At 35.4% G+C, this 18,588-nt stretch overlaps 1 protein-coding gene and 1 long non-coding RNA gene across 6 annotated transcripts in view; one reads left to right on the top strand and one right to left on the bottom strand.

Moving 5' to 3' along the window:
* Positions 1-18,588, bottom strand: part of LOC148673190 (uncharacterized) — a 330,310-nt gene that overhangs the window by 253,108 nt on the left and 58,614 nt on the right. The window lies entirely within an intron of this gene.
* Positions 1-18,588, top strand: part of pdzd2 (PDZ domain containing 2) — a 176,449-nt gene that overhangs the window by 121,514 nt on the left and 36,347 nt on the right. For all 5 annotated transcript variants that reach the window (XM_088629527.1, XM_088629525.1, XM_088629526.1 and 2 more), the window contains 5 exons: positions 9,365-9,464; positions 9,845-9,993; positions 14,722-14,841; positions 15,501-15,615; positions 16,596-16,669. In XM_088629527.1, the coding sequence (XP_088485653.1) occupies positions 9,365-9,464; positions 9,845-9,993; positions 14,722-14,841; positions 15,501-15,615; positions 16,596-16,669 (558 nt within the window). The remainder of the gene's footprint in view (positions 1-9,364; positions 9,465-9,844; positions 9,994-14,721; positions 14,842-15,500; positions 15,616-16,595; positions 16,670-18,588) is intronic.

Here is an 18,588-nt window from a genome sequence, read left to right as displayed (position 1 = left end):
CAGGATCCAGTCGTATGAATTGGGCTACATGGCCTGCTCTTGTTTGAAATATTGATGTTCTTGTCCTAAAATAGTCTCTTCTACAAACCTGTAAGTCTGCATTACTTTTGAATACAGCTGCCCAGCTGAAACCAGGCAGGTCCTTGGTAAAATGGATTTACAAGTTGAAAGCGAGTGCTGGGGAGGGAGTTGGACATTTATCCTGCAGAGAGAACAATATAGGACTGCAGTTTCTGAAGAAATACAAGTTACTGGGGACTGATTTCAAGTTAATGTGCATTTTGTATGTGGAAGATTTTGGCATTGCTGGGGTTCCAGTTTTTTAAATTCCACTTCTCTCTTTAATACTAATTCCCAATTTAAATACCCTGTTTACATTGGAATATACTATAACATTATTTTCGCATTAACCATGTATTTGCTCAGCTAATACTTGGTTGTTTCTAAAAAGTGTACTTGAACACACACACGTTTGTCTTAATAGATGCTTACATTATTTCCTTTTTGTTCCCTTCTTTAAACAAGCATTGGGCAAACTGACTACTGGACATTTTTCAGGTTGTATTTATTATTGCAATTTGAATAGCAATATATGTTTAACGAAAACAGGTCTTCTGAAACTTATCTGGATAGAAGTGTATTTATACATGTTCATAACCAAAGGCAAGATCTTTGCATGGCTTAGATTTCATCTCAGGGTTTGTAACCACAGAATCAAGATAGTGTGGACATATGGTTGTACTTGAGACAATGGGACTGCTGCCAAAATATTGTGGACTTGTAGATTCTTGCAAATTCTAGAAACAAACTTTGCTTTAGCACGTAGCAGAAATTTTAGATATTTTTCCCTTAATAAAAACCTTCATTTAAAAACTGCATTTTGTGATTACTTGTGTTATCTTTGTCTAATATTTCAATTTGTTTGATGATTTGAAACATTTCAGTGTTTCAGAAAGATAAGAAATCAGGAAGGGGGCAAACACTTTTTCACACCACTGTAAGTTATAATCACTTGGAAACACACTTTATATTTGTGGCTAAAATGGCCTTTTGTTCAATGTATTAGTAGTTATGGGAAATAAGAGAGGCAAGAGGCATGCATTAGATTGTGTACACAGTTGTACAGGTGTTGTTGCATTATAGTAAAAAAAAACGCAAATCTGGCTTTTCTGTTTTTCGACTTGCTAGTAATTCAGAGAGTAAATTCTGCAGTAGGCTATAAAAAATGGAAAACAGAGACCAACTGTACAGTAGATGATTTGGAATTTCTATAGCTCTGTGGCAGGGAAAGGGAGAGATACAGAGTCAGTGATCAAAGCTCAATTTTCTTCAGAGCTTCCTAAGCCTTGGGGGAGATTTAACTCGCAGTTTCTTCATCCCAAATTCTCCGTAGATCTGAGAAACCATTTGACTACCCTTCTTTGTGCCCTTAGGCTTAAGCCATTTGTCTGAAGTTCACTCATAGGAGCTGTTCCCGAAAGCCAGCAGCATAGCAGACTGTTGCAGAAGCTAATTGACCAAAACATCCTCAAAAAATGCATAGGCACAGTGTGTCTGTGAATGTTTTTGTTTTCATCATCTTCTGAAAAACAAAGTTCATGAGTGTGTTTTTTACTAAATGTTAACATCGCAGTCAGCTTTCTTTCTTCACAGCACTAGTACTTCAATTCTACAGGAAATGGTCAAGATCTAAATTATGTAATATATAAAATATTATATAATGAACTGAGAAAGGTTGAATTATAAATCCAATTAATAGTTGCTCAAGCAGTCTGTATGTAGAGTAGCTCATGTGAGCTATGATCACATGAAGCTGATGAAGGGTTTCCCCTACCACCCTGCTTTTTACATATCCTTATAACTTTCCTTCATCTAGTGAGAGGTTAGAGACCAGTCTCGTAAGGTCTTGTGAAATGTGCTTCCTCAGTGTTTTGCCACCACAAGCTCTCTTTGGATTTGGGGTAATAAACTGCACACAATCTGTCAGGCTGTCAGCTTTTCTATGAAAAGCATTTTCACCAATCTGTTAGGCTGAAAAAAAAGTATTTTCTGGCAGCAGTGCGTAACATTCCTCAAATGCATAAACTGTTTGGGGAATATGAAAACTAAATCAAGTTCAGTGGTTGATACAGAGACACGACTTCAGTTAAAAAAATATCCTACCTCAGGTATATGCAGTGTTGCTGCTTTTCTTTCCACTATGAGCTCATCATGATGGAAAAAAGTCATTCTTTTTCACTTCCTTGTTTAAAGAAAACTGAATAAATTCAGTTTGAAATTCAGACTGTATAAATACTGTATACTAGATGTTGGAAAAGCTGTTGGGACAATTATTATTTGTAAAATTTAGGAGCAGTCCTGAAATATTTTTTGCATACATTAAAAGTAAATGTGATTGTGTTATACAGATGCAGCCATTCAAAGTGCGCGGTACAGACACGTACCGGAGGTAATTGGCTACGGCGTCGCGCATTGTGACGCACGATGACGCGGTACCGGGGTACGTGATTGGTTGACCGACTGGGGCACTCGTGGTCCGTTGGTCTGTCGTAGAAAGATTTACAGTAAACGTCTTTACTGTGCCCGTTGTAGTATTGAATATTCATATGGAATTTTACCACTGAAGGGAAATCTTAGTAGCTGAGCATAAAAAGAATAGGAGCATACTGTAACGCGTGTGAAGGCCATAAACGATATTAATTTTGGAACATAAACATACAGTATATGGCTGGTCTTGGTACTTTAAAGAAAAAATACACATCAGTATTCCATTTCTCCCTAAACATTTTAAGCATCGAAGTCTTTAACTAAAGAGATACCGGAGTCAACAAGCATACTTTTAGAATTTGATTAAAAGGGAATATAATATGGAATCGCGTATCTAAAGAAATTAATAACGATATAATTATATTCATGAACCGCAACACAAGAATAGTACACACTGTACATTGTCTGTTGATAATGTTTCTGTAGTGCTTTTTCAGCACTCTGCATGTGACCTTGCTGGTGGTGCTGTGGGTTAGGTTCCTGACTCCCACGTCACATGGTCTGTGATCGAATCCCACTGGAACCATATGTTTTTAACAAACATTTCTTTGAAAAAATGAAACGTTTCCCTTGGTCAGAGATTAAATAAAACCTCACTCGCACCAAACAAATGTATATTTCTAAATATCACAACATGATCGAATTTAAGTCATTTTAATAACAATGAATAGTCACCTATGTGTTACAAAATAAACATTTATATTGATTTGAATCGCGTTTTGATTTAAATCGTAAACGCGTGTTTAAATATATGTGTTTAAAGGCGATATATTAAAGCGCTGATTCTTATGGAATGTGTTCCGCCGGGGATTCAAAAAATTTTTTTTTTTAATCGCGTATCTAAGGAAAATAGCAATATAACTTTGTTCATGCACAAACAGTGGCATGTTACATTATTAATTTGGGTGTCTCCTCTTGCCAGAAAGCTCTAAATTGCATTTTGAGTGCGGTTTTTGACTTTTTCTAAAGTGCAACCCATAAATAAAGCTGATACAGTTTAGACTTATTTTAAACTGTATTACAGCAGCACAATGGACAATGCAATGTAAATTGCAAAAATGCGCTTGGAATCTGTCCAAGCCCTACTTTGTCAGGCATTTTCTTTTACTGCAATGGACATAAAAACTCCCTTGCTTTTAACAGAGCGTTTCATAATTTCTAACTACAAAAATTATTTGAACTGCGACACTTAGCATTCATTCCATTCCATTATCAGTCTTCCATTTCTCCCTAAACATTTTAAGCATGAAAGTTTTATGAAACTGTACCCAAATATGCGATTGCTGTATAGAATGAATTTTAATTTAAAAAAAATATTTAACATGAAAATTAAGCTGGAAATCTCGCCCCCTTCTACTTTGAAAATACTTGTGAAACCGGTTTAATTCGTCACAGCCAGCACTCCCGCAGAGAGGGGGGTTGTACTCGTTAATGAGTTAGCCAGAACACATCATTATATCTCATTTTGTATTTCTATTAAAAAAATCGTTTGCCCAGCCACTATTGTTGTTATTGTTTTTATCCTGTAAAGCGCTTTCAGGAGCACAGCTTTCTCACCACTTAGATTACTTTTTGATACCATCCTTACACAAAGCAGAAACTTCTTGTATTTTCCGATGACATACAAGTGGAAAGATTACAGATTTTAATCATCTTTTTTCTGAACCAGGGAAAATTTGATCATGTTTCTCTATAACAATAATAAAAAACTTTATTTTACATATCACCTTTAAAAGTGGCATCTCAAAACAATACAGTAGATGTAAATACCCAGACAAACACAAACGCGTTTTTAATCAAATGCTTTTATTCATTCAGCAGAGAGACAGCGTAAAACCTGGGTGTAACAGCTGTTCCTTTTTCTGATCACTCGCTCTCTGGATAAACGTCTCACCTGTCCTGTTCTTTGTTTTCCTAATTTGCCGTTTATGCCTGCTGCGATCCACTCCTGCCCTCACACCTAAAGAAGACTATTTTAAATTTCTTTGCACGGTCCATTGTGCAATTAACCCTTGTATGTGCTGTCCTTAAGGTGATATCACATAAAGGTGATTTGTAAAATAATGTTTTTTTATTATTGTTATAGAGAAACATGTGATTGTGATATAGATTGTGATATCTATATTGTGATATAGATATCACCTTAAGGACAGCACAAGAATCGCCTTTAAAGGTGGATTCTCAAAACGTTTTACAGGATAAAAACAACAATAACAGCAACAACAACAATATTGTATTTCATTGCACTTTGAAAACCAAGTAATAACTTAACTATATGTGCAAACGTTTTATGATATGTCGCTGTTGTGAATGTCTGTGGAGTGTATCTTATTTGCCTGTCTGTCCTGGCTCTCTCGCTCGCCCTCCCCCCTCTCTCCCTCAATTAAATTCAATTCAAGGTGCTTTATTAGCATGATAATCAGTGTGGGGTATTTACTTTGCTTTGAGATTCCACTTTTAAAGGTGATATATAAAATCAAGGCTTTAACTTGCTTTAACTCCGCAAGTCTGAGTTCTCGTGTCTGTCCTATCCAAACCAAAAGTATTACAATATGTATCTTTATAGCAGGTGGTGTACAACTTTTTAGCATAGATTACACTTTTATAAAATGTATTTAAAAAATAAAAACGATTACAATCTAATCTTTCCACGTTTGATCCCAAGATCCCAAGAAAAATAAATCTAAACGGGGAGAAAGCTATGCTGAAAGTTTATTAAGATACTTAGAAGACAAAGATATCAATTTATGTTGCATTTGTCTGATTGTGAATAAAAAAACACATATATTTAAACACGCGTTTACGATTTAAATCAATATAAATGTTTATATTGTAATGCATAGGTGACTATTCATTGTTATTAAAATGACTTAAATTCGATCATGTTGTGATATTTAGAAATATAAATTTGTTTGGTTCGAGTGAGGTTTTATTTAATCTCTGACCAAGGGAAACGTTTCATTTTTTCAAAGAAGTGTTAGTTAAAAAAAAAAGTCATGGTTCCAGTGGAATTCGATCACAGACCGTGTGACATGGGAGTCAGGAACCTAACCCACAGCGCCACCGGCAAGGTCACATGCAGAGTGCTGAAAAAGCACTACAGAAACATCCATCAGACAACATCAACAGACAATGTACAGTGTGTACTATTCTTGTGTTGCGGTACATGAATATAATTATATCGTTATTAATTTCTTTAGATACGCGATTCCATATGATATTCCCTTTTAATCAAATTCTAAAAAGTATGCTTGTTGACTCCGGTATCATGTTAGTTAAAGACTTCGATGCTTAAACTGTTTAGGGAGAAATGTAATACTGGTGTGTATGTTTTCTTTAAAGTACCGAGACCAGCCATATACTGTATGTTTAAGTTCCAAAATTAATATCGTTTATGGCCTTCACACGCGTTGCAGTATGCTCCTATTCTTTTTATGCTCAGCTACTAAGATTTCCCTTCAGTGGTAAAATTCCATATAAATATTCAATACTGAAACGGGCACAGTTAAGACATTAAATATACATATACATACTGTATACAGTACAGTTTGCATACGTTAATATGTTTATGTTCCTAAATCAAACTCTTTTATGAGCATGTGAAAGGCATGGTGAATCGATTCTCAAAAATTACTGTACTTTGCATGATTGGAAACAAATGCGTGATTGCAAAATGCTCTATAAAAATTTACTCTATTACAAATTTACAATTTGTTGATAATAGAAATGTTAGGTTCTCTAAAGCTTTGTGATAGTTGACCCACCCAGGCAGCAAAAGATCAGCTGCACTGGTAAGATGCGACACCGAAGATATGATTAATAACCTTTTAAATCTGAAGGGAGATCTGAAGGGATCCCCCCCCCCCCACACACACACAATAGAAGCAGGAAGCAGATGCAGGGACCGTTGTCAGAAGGGAAGAAGGCGACTATTCATTGTTATCAAAAATGACTTGGATTCGATCATGTTGTGATATTTTGAAATATAAAAGTCAATTGATTGTCCATAATATTGCTATTCTATTTTTTCGAAGAAATGTTTGTTAAAAGAAAAGTCACAGCGCCAGCTGGATTTGAACACACAACCCATGAGTTGGTAACGTAGACCAGTGGGCTACAAGGGAAGTCGCATGAAGAGAGAGGCGAAACAGCCCTACACAGCCCTACACAGCCCTGTCGCAGTACACGAATAAAATCATATCGTTATTAATTTCTTTAGATACGCGATTCCATATTATATTAGCAGAAAAGCTTAAAACTACCACTTTTTCACACGCTATTTCACATGTTAGTTAAATACTTCGATGCTTAAAATGTTTAGGGAGAAATGGAATACCGGTGTGTATTTTTTCTTTAAAGTACCGATTCCTGGAATCTGACTGGCTGACACCCTTTTGAAGTGGTTCCATAATATCTGGTATACGGAAAAGAAAGTGTTGATAAAAAAGCCTGGATTCTCATGTATCTGATACAAGTATCTTTTAATACAGTCTTTGCTGTGCTCTTGAGAATCCTTGTGATATTTTGAGCTCTAGTTGAATGATAAGTGTTGCATTTTAAATAATTTTCGTAGTTAGAAATTATGAAACGCCCTGTTAAAAGCAAGGGAGTTTTTATGTCCGTTGAAGTAAAAGAAAATGCCTGACAAAGTAGGGCTTGGACAGATTCCAAGTGCTTGTACAAATGTGCTAAAGAAATTATACTTTGAGTATACAGCTTGTCCAAAGTCATTCATTATTAATACTATTAGTAATATCTTCGGTAAAGGCTTTGATGCATAAATATTTCTGATAAAGGTAGGTTGTGTACTTTTGTCCAACTGAGCAATCTTGCTTTCATAAAATATACCAACATTTTAATGACTGATGATTAACATGCTGTGATACACAGTTCAAATTTAAAAGCTCAAATGCTGTACATGAGAGGTTAAGCTCCCCCTGGCGGTTTTACAAGGTGATGCCGGATACTTTCCGGCATGACGTCAAATGACGCGATTAACCCCGTGATACTGCGGTATGCCGCGAAATACCCCACCCATTTTGAATGGCTGCATCTGTAGATTTATGTAAGTCATTTTTCAAATGCATCTTATGTGAAACAAACACAAAACTAAAAACTCTCAAACATTTCAAAAGAGACTGCTTTCATGTGTCTGTTGTCAGTACATTAATCTAAGTATTTTAATTTAATAATTGGCAAATTATCCCTGGCTATTAATGAGTGCCATATGAGCAATCTTGTCAGTTAAAAAATAGATTTATTGCTGCTCTATTAATGTTTGATTACAAAATTCTAATGTATGAGTGTTCAATAAGCTTAGAAGGGATATTATTGATATAAAATAAATGAACATTATAATTAGCATGTAGGATCTAGAGGAAATCACCCCTTAATAATTTATACAGGTGAACAAGATTGTAGCAAATTCTATTAAACGTAAATGATATATCAAGTATATATCATGCAAAAAGATGCACTCCCCTCCCATGATGGTCCATTTTGTTGAACTACCCTTTTATGGAATTCATGTCTACACATTTTTAAAAGTAAATATTTTTAATCAAACCTGAGGTGATTAAACAGAATGCTTTTATGGATGAAATAAGATAAATGACAGCAAAATATGCAAAAAGCAAAAACTAAAATATGTTGATTTTATAAGATTTCATCCCCTGCTTTGCTATGGAAAACCAGATTACTTTGACAAGTCACACAGTTGAATGACCTCTGTCCCTGTGCAATAATGGTAGTTAACATAATTTTAGAATAAGTGCACCTGTAACTGTGAGGTTCTTCATTCAGGTAGTGGATCTCAAGTAAAGGTTTAACCACAAAGACCAGGTACCTTTCAAAATAACTCCATGGTATAGTTGTAGAAAGGCACACATCAACAGAAGGCTATAAAAATAAAATACAATGAATATCATTTTCAGAATGGCGAAATTAACCATCAAGGACATTGTACAACCCACTTATTTGGCTAAATGTAAGACATTAAGTCTGGCACGCACACCACTGTGTGTGGGGCCTGGAGCAATTGCCCTGATTGACTTCACTTGGTTAACCATGCTGTCTTTACAAAATTAAGTGTAATAACTTGTAAGTTATGCATGCTATAGGAAAACAGAATGATAGTCATGGTAGAAGGTAACTTTTTTATACTGGTATGATTTATAATAATTATCCTAAATTAATGTACGTTTCTAAAGACCTATAAAGTCTCTGACAGATTTTTAATTTATTCTGTTTCTATTTTATTTTATTTTTTGTGTCACTCTGGACGAAATCACTAGTCTATTTTGAGCGTCTCTGTGGTAAAAAAGTAACACAAAACTGAATGAAGCTAAAAGCAATAAATGTAAATATTGGAATTCTATCTAGCTTCTGCTCTTTGTCGTGTAGATTAAGAGGTCTCCAAAGTCTTTCCACAGATCAGAAACATGTTTGCTTTGCAACAGACTGAATGGAAGCTTTTAACTCTCTTTTTTGGCTGGCTTTATTATGGAACAAAAATCATATTTTTTACTTTCATGTTAAACAATATGAATATAGGCTAGCGCTGTGAAGTTTATATGCACTACATGAATTTAAGGGTTTCTGAATTTTTCCTTATACAAAACATTACCAGGTGGCTGCCTGCAGGTACAACTGATGGAGTAATGTTATTATTTAATCCAAAATTATAGTTGACCTTTGAAAGTGAAATTTAGCTGATTTGTTAATTCCTTTTGCAGCAATACTCACGTATAAGTGGCTACAAGCTCTGTCTGGTTGGCGGTCTTTGTGCCACTTGTGTTGTGATGCCTCCTTGATGCAGGTTACAGAGGCTGACAAGCTTGAGGACCGAGGAAGGATAGAAGGGCACAAGGGATGCTGTCGCAGTCCCACTCCGATGAAATTTCGAAGCCGATCCCAAGGTCAGAGTGATAAAAACCCTAGAATAGCCTACAAAAGACATGACCTTTTGCTAAACTAACATCAGGATATTTTCCTCTTTGAATTTTAAAGTGTGTATGTCAGGGCAGAGGCCAAATGAGTTACAATTAATAATAGAAGGCAATGTTAATGAAGTCGTGTTTTTAGTAAAATGTGCTTCTTCCCCTATCAGTATTTATAACTAGATAAAGTGACTTGAGCTGTGTAATCATTCCTAATTCCTGATCTGCATTGTTTTTGTATTAAATAGAAAAAATACAGTCCATTAAAAATGAAGGCACCGGTGCAAATTAAGAATCAACTATAAGTTAAAAAGCAGCTGCTAAAGCAGGAATAACCATCGCTGACTCTGACCCACTAGGTGGAGGCAGTCGTCTGGAGTCAGTCGGAGAGGATGACGAGCTGATCGTAGAGAATGGGGAGGCTGGCTGTGACATGTCTCAGAAACCGTCTCGGGGAGGACGCAAACACTCTCTGCCTCAGCAGCTCGACACTGTGGGCATTCGACAGGTGGGTATGTTCTGGGTATGTGTCTCCGGCACGTTAGTGAACCTCGAGAACAGCTTCTGCTTCTTAACCGATTTGATTAGAACCCCAGAATTTGTGAAGTGGGACAAAAGAATTGTGGCGTAACCAGACTTCCATAGCCTTATGCCTTTACTAATGCAATCAGGATTGAGTTCAGAGTCATCGTTAACTACTACAATCAGATGAAACAAGCTGCAGTAAAATACATTTCTTTGACATACTGACAGAAGCAAAATAATTGCTTTGAATTTGCCTGCAAGAGTTTCTGAATTCACGACGTTTAAGTGATTAGATCTTGAAAACTTGGGTGGCACAGTGGAGCAGTAGTTAGCATTGCTACCTTGCAGCACTGGGATCCTGGGTTCAATTTCAGACCTGGGCTGCTTTTTTTGTGGCGTTTGTATGTTCTTCCTGTGGTCGTGTGGGTTTTCCTCCAACAATGTCACAACATACTGATAAGTTAATTGACTTCTGGGAAAACTAGCCCTGGTGTATTGTGTTTGTGTCTCTGTTTTGGTATGCCCTGTGATAGAGTGGCATCCTATTCAGGGTGTACCCGCTTAGTGCCTTCTAAGTTTGTTATCTTCAAAACATAACTTTTTTTTGCTTAGTAATAGGCTTCTTTGGAATAGTTAGACATATAACAGCATTAAAGGAGCCCTTTTGAAAAATGTTCATATTAATTAGGCTGTTGTATTTTTCATGCATACAGCAAATTAGTTATTTAATTTTTATTGTACCTTGATAATGCAATATTTAAATTCTGAAAGCTGACTTTAATAACGAAGTCAGCTGAAATAGAGGTGGCCCATTTTTAATATACTGTACTAGAAAGGATTAGTTGTTCAATAATAAATTGCCCAATAGATAACTGCACTATTCAGGCACTGACATACTCAAACAACTAATTTTGTGCTGTAACTTCAATTTTTGATACAGATTTCAATGAAATTGGACAGAACTTGAATTCATTGAATGAACTTAAACCACAAAAAGATAATGTACTGTATACACCATCAACCCGATTATTAAAACCGTAACCCAATTTCATTTGAAACAAAGGCTAAGATAACTTAAAGGACAGTGTTTAGTAACATCTGTGTTGTGCATGCCACTACTAAAATACTCAACACATTGTGGGGCATTTTAAAGCAGTACACACAGAAAGTGGTTACCCAAGTGTTTATTTAAACAGAACCTGATTTTCATTATTTCTCTTAAAATATACGTTTTATTGAGGATGAGTACCCTGAGCCTCAAAGCATTAGTGCTAAATTCTCATCTTCGGTAAATCTCAGAAATAAAATAATAATGAGTTAAATGGACTCATTTAATTAAATTAAGTGAACATGATCTTTACATAAGAACAAAGGAAATGTTACTAAATTAAAGGAGGTAGATTCAGCCCATCTATCTCATTTGGTAGATAATAGGTAATCCAAGAATCTCATCCAGCTGTTCTTGAAAAAAGTCAGGGTATCAGCTTCAACCACATGGCAGGATAATTTGTTCCACAACTCTTTGTGTCTGTTTTATCAGGTCCCCTTGTAATTTCTGATCGATGGTAAAAATGTTCGGTTTCTTCAGCTTGTCACTGCAGGAAATTCGCTTGAGCTCTGGAATGTATCTGGTTGCTTTTCTTTGGAGTAGTTCTGGAGCAGCAATATAATATCAATAATATGGTGACCAAAAAAACTATAGTAGAGATGTCACTTGGCTGAGCTTTTTCACCCTAATATTTGGCACTGCACCCCTAGATAGATGTACGGTACGTACTTGGTTTGTAAAAAAAATAGCCGATAGGAAACAACTCTTGTTTTGTTATATCTGGTTTAAATTTAGTCTTTAAGAGAGGCAGTAGTATGCTTCAGTTAGTGAGCAGAAGAGAACCGTCAGAGCCTGATTTTTATTAGAATAGCAAAATGGCTTCATCATACGAGCTGGAATTGTCGCATCAAATTTATCACTTTGATATTCAGACCACCAGAATTTATGTCTGTTTGATTACAGGCTAATTGGTAATTGCCTAATAAGACCATAATATTTAAACTGAGGAGGGTTAGTGGGACTTGTTCTGTGTGCCTCTGCTGCCAGCTGTGTCTTTTGTCTGATTTCTTCAATCTTTGTTGTAAAAGCTAATTGAAACTGCTGCTTGTCTCCATTGTCTCTAGGGGGGATTGGTTGTGACCACCGGGGACTTAATGCATCCAGATATTTCTAAATAGCTTCAAGGACAGTGACTAGGGCAATAAGACGTCATTGTATCACGAGCAACAAAAAAACAGCAGTAATAGTTGTGTGATTTTATTTCTTGCTTTTATGCTTAGGTTTTCAAAAACACTTTTAAAGATAAAGTTCAGGGAGAGGAACTGTAAATGAAGTTGATCCCTCATTGTATGCCCCTTTTTTTCAAACTCCATCTCCATGGCCTTAAAGTAAACAATTCTAAAAAAGCCCACGTGGCGATGTATCCAAGCAGAAAACTAATGTTAAGAATGCTATTTTGTGCCAGATCTCTAATAAAGTCAATTATGAAAGCAATGCATATTACTAATTGTTTTGTATTTTTTCTGAAACCAAGCATTTATTGTTATGCAGTTGTGGCTACAGAATTCAAAGTGTTGCCTCCCCTCCCGCAATTGAAATCATTATTTCTAGCGTGTTGTTTTCGTTGTAGCATGTATAGTAATATATATCTTTCATCTTCTGTAGTTCAGGTGGGTAGTGGCGTCAGCATGCGTAGGCTACAAAGGAACAAGTACAGGTTTATTCCATGCTGAAAAGAGAAGAGAGAACCAAAACATTGTGTTTCCTTTCTTCTCTTTTCAGCATGGAATAAACCTAATTCTTATATCTTTCATCTTTCTTACACCCGAAGAAGGCTCCACAGCTGAAATGTTGTGTTTTCTTTCTTCTCTTTTCAGCATGGAATAAACCTTTTCTTATTCCTTTGCAACCCACCTGAACTAGTAATATATATGTACTAATAGCATCTTAAGACATAAAAAGCAATCATGACAAGCCGTAGAATAGTTTTTATTCTGACAATTTTTAGTCTTTGAGGTTTCAACAGGTACTTTTGCTCTAACAGGTTGTTTTCACATTTAATAGGGTCCCAACAGGTTAAATAATTTCTTATTAAGCTTTCCATGTTATTAGAATATAATAATTGTTTTTTATTAACAACTAATAAATTGGGGGGGGGGGGGGGTTGTTGATGAAATCCTTCGTTTTTACGATTTTTATCAGTATTCTTGTAAATTTTTGTAATTTCTCTTTACTAGGTTTTTATTTACTAACCCAAAATGTTTACTATATCTAAAAATAGAAATGGTATTTTACAAAGAACACAGGCTGCTTTTGATATCTTGATAGTAAAAGAATAATGCATCCTGGTTTAGTTGAACATTAAATGAGTAAGAAAAGAATGAAATGAAAAAAAAGTGAAAAGGACAACGCACTGATTCCTATTTTTTTTCTTGCGTGCTTTACATGTGTTTGCCCTCCCCATGCTTTGGTTTTAAAATGAATACACATATAAATAATAAATTCAGTCATAACTGTCCTTCCTCAACAACGTTTTTATAATATAAAAACTAAGACTATAAAATACAAGCCCCATTGATATAGTGCTTCTCTGAAATATTCTTAGGTGATTTATTGACTTTTTCTGAATACGCGTACTGTATACATTTAAAGGAAACCAAAGGTTAATATGACCTGCATTTAAACTTTTTCTTATCCATTCCAAATATAATCTGAATAGTCTGTCTGCTATATGGGATAATACAGCTTCAAATAAAAACACTCCATTCTATGTTAATTATTTAACTTTATGGACCTTTTATCCATAAAGGATAAATCACAAGTAAAATATAATTTACAATACACTTTATTATACATCCACAGTGGGTATGCAGATAAATACTTATGCTTGTTCCTTTGCACAAACCTGCATTATATGAAAACACAGCTAATTGCTGGCAATATACAAGTATACAAGTGCTGGTCTGTAACTCCTTAATTGTTATGAGTGTTTTATTGTTGCCATTTGGGGCACTGGTCTTTGTTTGTAAATCAGCTACATGGTTCTGCCCACATTACATAAACACAAACTATATGCTGAAGAAAATTGTAGGTTGCACTGTGAAATGGGCCACAGTGCTTCTAGGCCCGGGCTGGATTTAATCGGCAGAGGGATTCTCATCTCATGGCACAGCAGTCAATCTTGTGGCTTGCTGGGCGCCTGCAGCACTGAATGTGAATCTTGTCCTCATGACACTTTGTCATGGTGAATGCCGTGTCTGTCATTGGTTCCCTAAGGTCGTAAAACGGAATGTTGGAGGTATTTTGTTGATAAAACATCATTATACATTAGTGAGAAATAACTGTAGGTACAATGTTTTTTATACATTTCATTTATACATTGCAGACATACAGTAGACATCATTTTGAGCAATTGGCAATGTTTGGACTAGGCCTCTAGTGTTATAGTTCTTTAACTTTTTGATATTTTCTGTACACACAAGCCATGGCCTAAAACAAACAGATGAGATGGGAGATCCTACATGCAGGCCATGCCTGTCAAAAATGTTGTGCCATATGAAGCAGTTTTCCAAGATTGATATACACACATTTACAGTGGGTTGCTTTCAGAGCTTAAGCACTGAGTTCATTTCCTCTGGGGCTGTGTTTATTTACCCTGTACAGGAGTATCAAATAGTGAAGAAATCAGCACGCTCCCTAAGCACTGTTCAAGTGGAGTCTCCATGGCGACTGGCCCAGCCATCTATTATCTCCAATATAGTTCTCATGAAAGGACAAGGCAAGGTGAGCATCCAGTTTCTTTTCACTTCATCTCCATTTTCTGCGTAGGTTTTCCACATACAACATTGGGATTGGTGAACAGAAGTATCCGCACCCAAGGGCTAGGTTCCTTTTAAATAGCCTGATAAATGTATCAGTGTCTTTTGAATTTGTAAATGAGGGAATAAAAAAATTTCCTTCTATTTGAAATAAAAGGAAGTAAAATCAAATCAAAATAAAAAGTTGGTTCAGAACTGTGTTATTTTGACATCTGGGATGCTTTCAGTCATATAGAGTAACGTGAGCCATTTGTTGCCTAATGCATTTTTGAAGTAAACATTTTCCGTGCAAGCTATTTCTCTGTCACACTTGTAGGATGTGTAAATATTCCATTATACCTTAATTTGCTTTGGCAGATTTACAGACATATAGACTATACACACACGTAACAGTAAACTGATCTTTTTGTACAATCTGAAATTAAGCTTGATAATACTTTCTTGTTTTAAGAAATTCTATGCATCTGTACATTGTTTAATTATGAATGGCAGTGCAAAACTACTATTATAAATGCCAAACCTCCAGAATAGTCTGGATCGTGTGTGTACAGATTATGTAGGTATGTTGTAAATAGAAATTCTGTGCAAATCTGTTTTTTTTTAAAATTTCCTGTTGTGTGGTAGGGTCTGGGCTTTAGCATTGTTGGTGGCCAGGACTCTGCTCGTGGACGGATGGGAATTTTTGTCAAGACCATTTTTCCCAATGGAGCAGCAGCAGCAGATGGAAGGCTTAAAGAGGGTCTGTTTTAGAATATCCCCTTTGTATTCAGAATTCAAACTTGGCCCTAAGACGCGATAAGGCATCTGTAGAAAAAAAAGATGTGTAATAGATTTATGAAAAAATCCTATCCACCAAAAGGTCAGTCTAAGGCTGTTACTTTAAAGTCTATCCTTCCAAACAGAGGCTTAAGACACTAAGCTTCATGGGTTAAAGAAAATGGAGAGACTTGCCATATTAAAATAAGCAACTCTGACAGGCCGACAATGGACCTTGCTTTGGGCAAATTATGGTCAAAGTGAGCTGAGTAAGCAACACAAGACCTGTCACAAAACTGAGTAAGCAAAAACACGGACATGCTCTGTACAATGGCTGTGCATGTCAGGCCATGGGGATGATAATTATCATCTCCACTGTCATGTGCTGAACTCCAGTTCTAAACGTCTCATCCTTCAAGACATCAAATGCCCACAATGTGCACCCCAAATTGGACAACAGAACCACTTCTGCACATTATGCATAGTCTGATGTATATGTTAATGCAGGAGAATAATATACCGTTGACTCCCAAATGCTGTGGGAAAACTGCAGAATCCACTGCTTTAAATATTGCAGGCCTCTGTAGTCACAATACTTTTCAGCATCAGCACTTTTGGCTGTAATAAAAGTAAGAATGAAAGTTTTATTGAATATGATTTTAGAGATATCTAGAGGAAGCTCTAAGTATTTCTCAGATCCTATTAGTTATGGAACTTTTTTCATATTTTTCTAATGGAAAAAGACCCTTTGAACTATTAATGTAAATTTTGGTCTTATCAAATTAAGGAAAAAAAAACTTTTAAAAAAGTTTCTTTAAAAATTCTGATAACCAAAGATGTTTCTCAGCAATGATATCATTATCTACCTAAAATGTCTGTTTTATATTTTACAAGAAATGTCTTAGATGTTTTCTTTTGAGGTGTCATAGTAACTGCTTTTGTCTGCTATTGTCTTGCTCTCAGGTGATGAAATCCTAGAAGTAAATGGCGAGTCTTTGCAGGGCCTGACTCATCAGCAGGCAATCCAGACCTTTAAGGTAACTACAGTACTGTACATGGCAGACTCTCCTCTGAATGTCAACAGCAGAAGCACGTTAATGCTGTAGACTCATTAGGGACTGTATGTGATCTCAAGTATGAACATCAAACATCTTTTCTTCCTGTTGTTAAGACCATGCAAACATAGTTTTTTAAGTAATTGTATTTTTAAATCTATTTATTTGTGTATCCTATGTTGTATTAGAAGACAATGTCTGTAAAAAATCAGTGTGTATATGTACACATTTCTAGCTGTTCAGTGCAAATTTATTCTAAATTAATTTAAGCCGTGTACAAAAAAACAGAAATTTTAATAAATGTTTCACAATATAATTGACATAAAAAAACAAGTAAAAAATACCTATATTTTGAACCATATGTTTCAGGAAACAAATTAAAAACTAAGTCACTAAGTTACCACATCTGCTTCTTCTTGGCTGGAAAGGCATGATAAGCAAGAAAAAATCTTCCTGAAAGCTCATCCCTGATATCATCTATTTTGTGAAGATGACTAAGATCATCTTTCTAAAACAATCATTTGCATTTTACCTTAAGTGGTTGTGTATTTTTTCTCTATTTGTATGTGTCTGAAAAGAATTAGCCTAATACTGTATACAATATAGTAAGTTGTCTAATTTTATATTTTTCTAGAGTTTGACCTTGCATAGAACTGTTATAGCAGAAACAATCAAGTTTGTAAAGACGTTTGCACACTGATGTACAGTATAAAGTGAGATTTAATACAACGTGATTCCTTTTTTAAAATTTAAATTCCTGTTAGCGATTAAACCCAAGCTCCCAAAAACATTGGAAACTTTTCCTAAAGCAGAAATAAATAACTGTAGAAGAAATAATTCTGTAAAATAAGGTCTGAAATATAACGTGGTGGGAATCATATTAAAGTATTTCTTATGGTTTGAGGAACTGTTATCTTTGGGTTATTTCAGAAGTAAATAGTTCAATCAGTTGAATGTTGATACAGTATGAATATTGTACATTATATTGCAGTTTTTTTTTTTCAAATGAAAGTACAGCAAGTGAATTAATTAGATTTATTATGCAATGTATTATGCTAGTAGTATTTAATTCTTACAGTTTATTAAAACACCTCTTATATTCTGATGTAACTGGTAAATTAACGGAAAGCAAAGTCAACTGTAATGTTTCTGAAGAAGTGACTTGAAAGTTGTCTTCTACAGCACTATTGTGAGAGTTTTGTCAGTTCACTTTACTTGTCCTGGGCTTTTGGAATCTTAAGATGAGTGCTTTTATTTTAATTCTGTTAGAGATTTAGGACAATTCTGCCAGGAGTGTTTCAATATTACTGCATTCAAACTGCTGTCATATTCTTTTGATGAGATGTTGTGAAGAATGTTGAGGGCAGAACAAAAAAACCTCCCGCAAAAGAGAAAACTCACCTATGAAGTGTTTCGCCAGATTGTATGACTGGCAAACCAATCAGTTATCCTAGCACAAGTATTGGAGAATCTGTGGTCTATTTTAGAGACTTGCTGGAAGAGCCAAAACATTTGTGGAAAAAAAAAGCTGTCAGTTTTAAGAACAGAATATACCTGCTGCATGATATGTGGGTGATGAACGTGTGTGGAATGCTCAAGTGTATAGCTCTCTTAGTTTTTCATACACACAATTTGAAACCCAATGCATTTACATTGCTTTCTGTTGTAAATTATCAGAAATCCATTGCAGTTGGCAGACATTGTGATAAAAAAAACACTGTATAATCTTTAGTATAGCAGCCTTTACTTGAGGTAATTGATTTCTGTAGTGTGTGGTTGGCCAAACTTGGGATAATAATGATAAGTCCTGTCTTGTACGTCTGTTGTCCGTCAATCACATTAAATGCTTGTAAGAGCTAACATTGTAATACAATGGGAGTGTTTTAGAAGATGGAAGAGGC

Source organism: Lepisosteus platostomus, chromosome 4 (genome assembly GCF_059453375.1).
Source record: "Lepisosteus platostomus isolate fLepPlt1 chromosome 4, fLepPlt1.hap1, whole genome shotgun sequence".
NCBI lineage: Eukaryota > Metazoa > Chordata > Actinopteri > Semionotiformes > Lepisosteidae > Lepisosteus > Lepisosteus platostomus.
This window is presented reverse-complemented; position numbering and strand designations above follow the sequence as displayed.